Source organism: Theropithecus gelada, chromosome 10 (genome assembly GCF_003255815.1).
Source record: "Theropithecus gelada isolate Dixy chromosome 10, Tgel_1.0, whole genome shotgun sequence".
Lineage (NCBI taxonomy): Eukaryota > Metazoa > Chordata > Mammalia > Primates > Cercopithecidae > Theropithecus > Theropithecus gelada.
In genome coordinates this window covers 65,699,576-65,710,472 of record NC_037678.1, presented here as the reverse complement: position 1 = coordinate 65,710,472, position 10,897 = coordinate 65,699,576, and the positions used below count along the sequence as shown (strand labels likewise).

Here is a 10,897-nt window from a genome sequence, read left to right as displayed (position 1 = left end):
AAAAAAAAAAAAAAAAAAAAAAAATACAAAATATCAAAAAGGAAACAAAACAGATTTTCCATTGAACCAGTTCAACTTTTTTGTAGATCTTCATATATTTAAATATTTCAAATGTGATTTTTTTTTTTTTTTATTTGGAGACAGGGTATAGCTCTGTTGCCCAGGCTGAAGTGCAGTTGCACAATCACAGATCACTGCAGGCTGCCTCAGCCTCCCAAGCATCTGAGACAACAGGCATGAGACAGGGTTTCAGTATGTTACCCAGGCTGATCTCAAACTCTAGGACTCAAGTGATCCTCTCATCATGGCCTCCCAAAGTGCTGGGATTACAGGCATGAGCCACTGAGCCTGGCCAAATATGTTCATTTTAATGGCTAGATGAAACATACACATTTACATTCCAAACAAAATTACTTTAGGCTTCTACATAAAATACTGCAGGCCAGGTATGGTGGCTCACGCCTGTAATCCCAGCACTTTGGGAGGTCAAAGTGGGAGAATCACTTGAGCCCAGGAATTCAAAACCAGCTTAGGCAACACAGTGAGACCACATCTCTAAAAAAAATTTTTTTAAATGAATAAAATACTGCATATATATTCACTAAAAAATAATTTATGGCCGGGCACAGTGGCTCACGCCTGTAATCCCAGCACTTTGGGAAGCCGAGGTGGGTGGATCACCTGAGGTCAGGAGTTTGAGACCAGCCTGGGCAACATGGTGAAACCTCATCTCTACTAAAAATCCAAAGATTAGCCAGGCGTGGTGGCACACACCTGTAATCCCAGCTACATGGGAGGCTGAGGCAGGAGAATTGCTTGGGCCTGGGAGACGGAGGTTGCACTGAACTGAGATGGTGCCACTGCACTCCAGCCTCGCAAGACTCTGTCTAAAAAAAAAGAAAGAAAGAGGCCAGGCGCGGTGGCTCAAGCCTGTAATCCCAGCACTTTGGGAGGCCGAGACGGGCGAATCACTAGGTCAGGAGATCGAGACCATCCTGGCTAACACGGTGAAACCCTGTCTCTACTAAAAAATACAAAAAAATAGCCGGGCGAGGTGGCGGGTGCCTGTAGTCCCAGCTACTCGGGAGGCTGAGGCAGGAGAATGGCGTAAACCTGGGAGGCGGAGCTTGCAGTGAGCTGAGATCCGGCCACTGCACTCCAGCCTGGGCGACAGAGCCAGACTCTGTCTCAAAAAAAAAAAAAAAAAAGAAAGAAAGAAAGAAAGAAAGAAAGAAAAGAAAAGAATTTATGCCAAGCACAGTGGCTCACACCTGTAATCCCAGCACTTTCAGAGGCAGAGCTGGGCAGATCACTTGTGCTCAGGATTTCAAGACTAGCCTGGGCAATGTGACAAAACCCTATCTCTACAAAAAATACAAAAATTAACTGGGCATGGTAGTGCACATTTGTGGTCCCAGCTACTCAGGAGGCTGAGGTGGGAGGATCGCTTGAGCCTGGGAGGTGGAAGTTGCAGTGAGCTGAGATTGCACCACTGCACTCCAGTCTGTGTGACAGAGTAAGACCCTGTCTCAAAAAAAAAAAAAAAAAAAAAGAATTTCTGTATATATAGTTTTGGGAAGTAAGTTCTAAATAATTCAGTTGAGAGGTAGAAAAAAATATAAGCCTTTTATTTTTTGCATTAAACAGTAGAAACATAGAACTCATATTTTTTACTATTTTAGAGGCTAAATTTACCATTTAGCCTCTAAAATAGCCAAATGTATAACTCAGAAGGGATCATGAAAAGGCTAGATGAAAAGCACCAGTCAGTTAAAATTAAGTTGTACATAAACTTACCAAAACACCTTTGACAGGTGATTCAAGTGGTCCTACAATTTGTTCCTTGATAAAGCAAATATCTTCTTCAGGGATGAGACCATAGTGTTCCATGACAGGCTTGATTCCATTAGAATTAATAAGGTGCTCAAACATCATAACTGAGCCTTGTTCATGCTAGGAAAAGTAAGCACAATATGATGTGTTAAAGATTCTAGCCCACTGGAAGTCCTGATTAACAAAATTATCCTCAATTCCAAGTAATTCTGAGATAAGGGTCTATTGCATATTAATTCTCTAGTTTCTAGCCACAATCTTAGGAACATTTTCAAAAACCTGTCAGATTTTTCATGATTTTACTAGTCTACAAAACTTTTACAAAACTTATTATTTCATAAACATATTTAATGCATTTTATGATATAATCACTTACAGTACCTAAGTGAATATTACAAGATCATGTAGATAGAATTACATTTAATAAATATCATCATAAAATTGAATTTTATTTTTTCATCAGCCTTTGAACATGTGCAGTTATAAGCTCTGTTAGGCACTACCATCTAGTGGTGAAAAGGGGTAACTGCAAACTTGCCAGTAAAAACAAAGCTCTCCCTTGAAATCTCAAATTGGCCTGTTTGCTCATCTCTGCTCACTGATTCACAATCAATGTAATGGATCAAATGAACTCCTGAAGACATCTGCCCTTTCCTAGTTCCTACCATAAACTAACTCAAGATGAAAAACAAAACCTGAATTGTCCTGTAACTTTTTTTTTTTTTTTAAAGAGACAGGGAATCGCTCTGTTGCCCTGGCTAGAGTCCAGTGGTATGATCATGGGGGTCACTGTAGCCTTGAACTCCTGGGCTCAAGTGATCCTCCCATTTCAGCCTCCTGAGTAGGTGAAACCACAGGTGCGCACCACCCTACCCAGCTAATTTTTAAATTTTTTTGTAGAGGCAGGGTCTTGATTTGTTGACCAGGTTGGTCTTGAACTCCTAGGCCCAAGTAATCCTCCTGTCTCAGCCTCCCAAAGTGGTGGGATTACAAGCACCTTGCCCTGTAACTATTCTTCCCCCCTGCCCAGAAACAATTCTTGCTCCAGAAATTATTCTTTTTTTTTTTTTGAGATGGAGTCTCACTCTGTCACCCAAGCTGGAGTGCAGTGCCGCCATCTTGGCTCACTGCAAGCTCCACCTCCCAGGTTCACGCCATTCTCCTGCCTCAGCCTCCTGAGTAGCTAGGACTACAGGCACGTGCCACCACGCCCGGATAATTTTTTTGTATTTTTAGTAGAGACGGGGTTTCACTATGTTAGCCAGTATGGCCTTGATCTCCTGACTTCGTGATCCGCCCGCCTCGGCCTCCCAAAGTGCTGGGATTACAGACGTGAGCCACCGTGCCCAGCTGAAACTATTCTTAAAAACAGAATCAGGGCTGGGTGCTGTGGCTCACACCTGTAATCCCAGCATTTTGGGAGGCTGAGGTGGGTGGATCACTTGAGGTCAGGAGTCCAAGTTTGGCCAACATGGCAAAACCCTGTGTCTACTAAAAAATACAAAATTAGCCAGGCACGTAGTGCGCACCTATAATCCCAGCTACTTGGGGGACTGAGGCAGATGAATCACTTGAACCCCCAGGGTGGAGGTTGCAGTGAGCCGAGATCGCCCTGCACTCCAACCTGGGTGGGAGACAGAGTGAGACTCTGTCTCAAAAACAAACAACAACAACAACAAAAACCCCACAAAAACAGAATCAGGCTGGGTGCAGTGGCTCACATTTATAATTCCAGCATTTTTTTGAGAGGCAAAGGTGGAAGGATTGCTTGAGCCCAGGAGGTCGAGACCAGCCTGGGCAACAAAGCAAGACCCTGTTTCTACAAAAAGATAAAAAAATTGGCTGGGTATAGTGGCATGCACCTGTGGTCCCAGCTACTTGGGAGACTAATGCGGGAGGATTGCTTGAGCCCAGGTGGTTGAGGCTGCAGTTAGCTGTGTTCATGCCTGCACTCCAACCTAGGCAACAGAGAAAGACCTTGTCTCCAAAAAACAACAACAACAACAAACAAATTGGCCGGGAGCAGTAGCTCACGCATGTAATCCCAGCACTTTGGGAGGCAGAGGTGGGCGGATCACGAGGTCAGGAGATCGAGATCATCCTGCCCAACATGGTGACACCCTATCTCTACTAAAAATACAAAAATTAGCTGGGCGTGGTGGCACGCGCCTATAGTCCCAGCTACTCAGGAGGCTGAGGCAGGAGAAATGCTTGAACCCGGGAGGTGGAGGTTGTGGTGAGCTGAGATTGTGCCACTGCACTACAGGCTGGGCGACAGAGCGAGACTCCGTCTCAAAAAAACAAAACAAAGCAAAATAAAACAAAGACCAAATTGAATCAAGATATGTGTAATTACAAAGAGGAAAAATAGTAACTTTATAGTGGAGAAATTTGACAGACAATGCCTTAATCAAGTAATCAGAATTAATATCACTGGTATTGGCTCAACTAGGTTTTATGTGCCTCCTGAGATACACTATCAAGGACGTATCACTTTTTTTTTGGAGACAGAGTCTAGCTCTGTCACCCAGGCTGGAGTGCAGTGGCGTGATCTCGGCTTACTGCAATCTCCGCCTCCTGGGCTCAAGCAATTCTCCTTCCTCAGCCTCCCAAGTAGGCATGTGCCACCACACCCAGCTAATTTTTTGTGGGTTTTTTTTTTTTTCGCTCTCGTTTCCCAGGCTGGAGTAAAATGGTGTGATCTTGGCTCACGGCAACCTCCACCTCCTGGGTTCAGGTGATTCTCCTGCCTCAGCCTCCTGAGTAGCTGGGATTACAGGTGACCATCACCATGCCCAGATAATTTTTATATTTTTAGTAGAGACAGGGTTTCGCCATGTTGGGCAGGCTGGTCTCGAACTCCTGACCTCAGGTGACCAACCCACCTCGGCCACCTAAAGTGCTGGAATTACAGACGTGAGCCACCACATCCGACCTGGACACATCACTTTTGTGGCATTCTACCAAAAATGCATGGCTTGAATCTATGAGGAAACATCACACTGAAACTCAAATTGATGAATATTCCACAAAATAGCTCACTTGCTCTTTAAAAAAAATGACAAAGTCACTAACGATAAAGACTGAAGAATTGTTCTAGATCAAAAGAAATTAGAAAAATGGCAACCAAATGCAATACGTATTTCTGGACCAGGGAAAAAAAGTTTTTTTCCTCTTTTTCTATATGAACAATTGGTAAAATTTGAAAGTCTGAATTAGATAAGAGTACTGTATCAACATTAATTTACTGATTTTGACAATTATACTATGGTTATATAAGAAAATGTTGTTTTTAGGAAATACCCACTGAAGTATTTAGAAATAAAATATTTCAACAATTTACATTCTTTGAGAGACAGGGCTCTTGCTCTATCACCCAGGCTGGAGCTCAGTGGCGTATTCATAGCTCAGTGTATCCTTGAACTCCTGGATTCAAGCAATCCTCCCATCTCAGCCTTCTCAGTAGCTAGGACTATAGGTGTGCACCACCATGACCAGCTGATGTTTTCATAATTTTGTAGAAACAGGGTTTCACTATGTTGCCCAGGCTGGTCTTGAACTCTTGGCCTCAAAGCTATCCTCCTGCCTCAGCCTCCCAAACTGTTGGGATTACAGGTGTGAGCCACTGTGTTCAGTCTAAAAACGAACTTTCTTTCTTTGAGACAGGTTCTCACTCTATTACCTACTTTGGAGTGCAGTAGCACTATCACAGCTCATTGCAGCCTCGACCTCCCAGGCTCAAGCAATCCTGCCACCCCACCATGCCTGGCTAATTTTTAAATTTTTTTGTAGAGACGGGGTTTCACCATGTTGTCCAGGCTGGTCTTGAACTCCTGGGCTCAAGCGATCTGCCCACCTTAGCCTCCCAAAATGTTGGTATTACAACCATGAGCCACTGTGCCTGGTCAAAACTTACTTTCTAATAATTCAGAAAAAAAATTTATATATGAAGAGAGAGTATTTTAAAAAATAAAAATGAGGTGGATCACTTGAACCTGGGAGGTGGAGGTTGCAGTGAGCTTAGATGACATCACTGAGCTCCTGCCCGCGTGACAAGGCAAGACCCTGTCTCAAAAACAATAAAATAAAAATAAATAAATAAATAAATAAATAAATAAAATAAGTAAGGGATTTTCAAAAGAGTAGTTTTAAATATATCAATGCCAACTGTGAATATAATGGCAAACAGAAAAAAATAAGTTTCATAAAGCTAGCACAGACAATAATAACTAAAATTATAAGGAACTTAGGAGTAAGTATAACAAAGATGTATGACTTTCGTGGCCAGCCTAGGCAACATAGTAAGACTCCATCTCTACAAATAAAAACCCAGGTGTGATGGTGCAGGCCTGTGGTCTCAGCTACTTGGGAGGCTGAGGTGCAAGGATTGCATGAGTCTGGAGGTCAAGACCAGCCTGGGCAACATAGTAAGACTGTTCTCCACAGAAAAGAAAAAATAAAAACATAAATCTTATTATAAAGTATGTCAACCTAAAAGGAAGGAGCTGAGGAATATTTAATATAGAGAGTTTATTTGGGCCAAGGTTGAGGACACATTTACAAATTGCCTTGGGGAATGCTTGGGGAGAACAAAAGAGAGGCTCAAGTTATTAAAGAAAAAAGGACTGGCCAGGTGTGGTGGCTTAGCACTTTAGGAGGCCAAGGTGGGCAGATAGCTTGAGCTCGGCAGTTGAGACCAGCTTGGGCAACACAGTGAGACCCGCCTCTACACAAAATACAAAAAATTAGCTGGGCATGGTAGTGTGTGCTTGTAGTCCCAGCTACTTGGGAGGATGAAGTGGGAGAATTGCTTGAGCCTTGGAAGTTGAGGTTGCAGTAAGCTGTGTTTGCACCACTGCACCCCACTCTGGGTGACAAAGCAAGATCCTGTCGAGGGGAGGTGAGAGGAGGGAAGGGGAGGGGAAGGGGAGGGGGAGGGGAGGGGAAGGGGGAAAGAAAAGGAAGGGAAAGAAGGGAAGGAAGGGAAGGAAAGGAAGGTAGGAAGGGAAAAAGAAAGAGAGAGAGAGAAAGAGTGAGAAAGAGAGAAAGTGAGAAAGAGAGAGAGAGAAAGACAGAAAGAAAGGAGAGAAAGAAAAGAAAAAGAAAAGAGCACAAATCAGGAGGAGGAGGAGATCACAAAGAGGAAGTGATCACGAAAGCTGTTAGGAGTGTTCACTGGCTTACAGAAGTAATGTTAGTTAGTGATTGGCTACATCTTATGAAGTACAGGGTGTATGGCATTATATGGTTACCTGGCATCCCACACAGCAGCTGACTTCAAGAGGTAATAGTTATTTAGCTCCAGGGGGTGTGACATGATTGCTGTTCTATTTCAAGGCCTCTCTGGGCCTGATCATGTAAAGGGGCTCATATTTTTCAGATACAAATTTCTTTTCTTCTTTTTTTTTTCCTCCCCAAGTAACAAGTGTGGAAACAGAACAGAATGCAGAATGATTCATTATATATGGGAAGTTAATAAATGTTGGGGTTGGTATTACGGTCAGTGGGGATAGGATGAACTATTTAAAAATTAGATTTCTTGGTCAGGCACAGTGGCTCACGTCTGTAATCCCAGCACTTTAGGAGACCTAGGCGGGTGGATCATGAAATCAGGAGTTCGAGACCAGCCTAACCAACATGGTGAAACCCCATCTCTACTAAAAATACAAAAGTTAGCCGGGTGTGGTAGCACACGCCTGTGTTACCAGGTACTCAGGAGGCTGAGGCAGGAGAATTGCTTGAACCCGGGAGGCGGAGGTTGTAGTGAGCAAAGATTGCACCACTGTACTCCAGCCTGGGTGACAGAGTAAGACTCCATCTCAAAAAAAAGAAAAAAAGATTTCTCCCATTTACTTACACAAAAATAAATTGTACATGAGCTAAGGATTTAAACATGAAAGGCAAAATACTTAAAGGAAAATACTTGGTAATGATTGAGTAGATCCTATTAGATCAACTGCAGGATAAAACAACTATAAGCTCTGGACAACTCCCTGAAGGTCCTGGAGAGAGACCAAAACCAAGCAGATGTTAGACCTCAATACTTAGAAGGGAGAAGTACTAGGTGACATTCTGGTTTTATGGTCTTGAGCCTCAGGGCAGGCCCAAGACAGAAAAAGTGGTAAGAAACTACCCATTTTACTGGCTTGAAGAACCAGAGTACTTCATCAAAATTGAAAATGTCTGTTTTTCAAAAGGCACCATGAAAAAATGAATTGGCCAAGCCAGACACTGGGGAAAAATATTCACAATACATATACCTAACCATACATATATAAAGAATTCCACAACTCAATAATCAAAGAGCAAGCAATCAAACTTTTTAAATGAGTAAAATGCTAAGAGTTCTTTGCAGAAGAAGATATGTCAATAACAAAGTACAAAGTACAGGAAATAGTATTCAACATACATTAGAAAATCGAACCATGAAATACCATTTGACACTCATTGTAAGGGCTAATCTGAAAGGCCAAATGTTGGTGAGGCTATAAAACAATTGGAACTCCAATACGTTGCGGATGGCAGTGTAAAATGGTACAGCCACATTGGAAAACCCTGGTAGTTTCTTACAGAATTAAATACACATCTACCATATGACCCAGCAATTCTAACTCCTCGGTATTTACCTAAGCGAAGTGAAAATGTGTTTCTTTATTTTATCTATTTTTATGTTTATAAAATAAAATAATACATTTCTGCTGAACATATTTCTTGTTTTAAAAACGTAATTAACTTTCCACACTACAACACAGAAAATGTATTTCTACCAAAATCTTATACGATAATGTGCACAACAACCTTATTTATAACAGTCAAAACCTGAAAACAATCCAAATGCCAACAAAACAAGAAAGGGTAAACAAATTGTGACTTATTCGCACAATGTCACATCACATAGGTGATAAAAAAAAGGATCAACTACTGAGGCACACAACATGAACAAATCTCAAAACCATTATGTGGAGTAAATAAAGCAAGGCATAAAATAGAACCTCCTATATGATTCAGCTTAATCAAGTCTAAGAACAACAAAATTCATTTATGTTTGTGAAAATCAGAAGGTGATGGTGGGGTGAGGGGGAGTGGGAATTGACTGGGAAAAAGAACATGGGAATTTTTCAGGAAGATGAAAATGTTCTGTATCCTGACTGGGTAATAGTCATATGGATGCATACACCTGTCAAAACTCACTGAACTTAAGATCTGGACAACTTATTGTGTGTGAACTATACCTCAAAAAAAGAGAGAGAAAGAGATAAAAAAGTGGTTGACATGTAAGAAGTTTTCAATATATATTAATATCATTTTCTATTCCCGTTCCAGAAATACAGTGTAGTAAAAACCAACCTAATTTTACTTCTCAAAAATTGATCCCAAAATATGAGACAGCCACCTGCAAATGCCTAATTTTAAAATGATTCACTTGATATATATGACTTGGCTGGTAACAGTTAGTTCATGGTCATACCAAATGTGTCAGAATTGGAGTTGGCCTTTTAACATACAGTAGTACAATGGAGCAGAAGAAGCATTAAACTGGCAACCGGTTTTGTATTGCTGATTCTAATAGTTAACAGCTTTGTGATTTTTGACGCATCAATACACATCCAAGAGTTTCCAGTTCCTTTATTTGTAAAAAGGGAGATAATGATAACTTCCTTACAGACTACTGTGAGGACCAAACAAAAACATATATACATATGTGAATGAAAGCACCCTGGACACTGTAATGGGGAAGTATTTTATAACACAGTAGTGGAACCAAACAGATAAATTAACTGAATAACCTGCTTAAATAATCTTTCTTTTTATTGACTATTGAATGTGTGAATACATACCGTCCATTTCACCTCCGGGCGAGCAAGTGGAATAAATCGTCCATCAAACATGTGAGAAAATGGCCCATGACCTTAAAAACAAAATCAGCCTTAGAACAAGAGAAACATCTGTAAAATAACATAAACTTTTTTCTTTTTTCTTTTTTTTTTTTTTTTGAGACGGAGTTTTGCTCGTTGCCCAGGCTGGAGTGTAGTGGTCCGATCTTGGCTCAACACAACCTCCACTCCCCAGGTTCAAGCAATTCTCGTGCCTCAGGCTCCCGAGTAGCTGAGATTACAGGCGCGTGCCACCACACCCAGCTAATTTTGCAGTTTTAGTAGAGATGGGGTTTCTCCATGTTGGTCAGGCTGGTCTCGAACTCCTGACCTCAGGTGATCCGCCCATCTCAGCCTTCCAAAGTGCTGGGATTATAGGCGTGAGCCACCACACTTGGCCAAACTGAATTCTTTAATCTTTTTAGTTTAACTTGAATAGCAACAGAAATTAATAATCTAAAAATACAATCACAAAAAGGGACAAACCCTTCCTTCCTATTTCTAAAACAGGAGAACAGGAAGCAGAAACATGGAAAAGTAAGCTCTCCATCAAGCGGTCTCCAGTCACCAGGGCTTACATAAATCTGATAAAAGGGCAGTTTTTGTTGTTTTATGAAGAGGCAGAGTCTTGCTATGTTGTTCAGGCTGGAGTGCAGTGGCTATTCACAAGCATGATCATTATGCACTGTAGCCTTGGACTCCTGACCTCAAGTCATCCTCCTACCTCAGCCACCTGAATAGCTGGGACTACAGGCATGCACCACCACGCAGGGCTTGATAAATGGACAATTCCATGTAACTGAAAAGAATGTTAATGAAATCTTCAGATTGAAAATATCTGGATTAAAATAGCAGTTTCAGGAAAATCACTGGGGCCAGGTGTGGTGGCTCATGCCTGTAATCTCAGCACTTTGGGAGGCTGAGGCAGGTGGATCACTTCAAGTCAGGAGTTCGAGACCAGCCTGGCCAACATGGTAAAAACCCTGTCTCTACTAAAAATACAAAAAATTGGCCGGGCTTGGTGGCGGGCGCCTGTAGTCCCAGCTACTGAGGAAGCTGAGGCAGGAGAATGGTGTGAACCCAAGAGGCGGAGCTTGCAGTGAGCCGAGATCACACCACTGAACCCCAGCCTGGGCGACAGAGCAAGACTCCATATCAAAATTTTTTTTTTTTTTTTTTTTTTTTTGAAA

At 41.9% G+C, this 10,897-nt stretch overlaps 1 protein-coding gene across 2 annotated transcripts in view; it reads right to left on the bottom strand.

Annotated features, from left to right (window-relative positions):
- SAMHD1 (SAM and HD domain containing deoxynucleoside triphosphate triphosphohydrolase 1) overlaps positions 1-10,897 on the bottom strand; it is a 58,296-nt gene that overhangs the window by 25,969 nt on the left and 21,430 nt on the right. For both annotated transcript variants that reach the window (XM_025399035.1, XM_025399036.1), the window contains exons 6-7: positions 9,672-9,742; positions 1,798-1,953 (exon numbers count right to left, since the gene is read on the bottom strand). In XM_025399035.1, the coding sequence (XP_025254820.1) occupies positions 1,798-1,953; positions 9,672-9,742 (227 nt within the window). The remainder of the gene's footprint in view (positions 1-1,797; positions 1,954-9,671; positions 9,743-10,897) is intronic.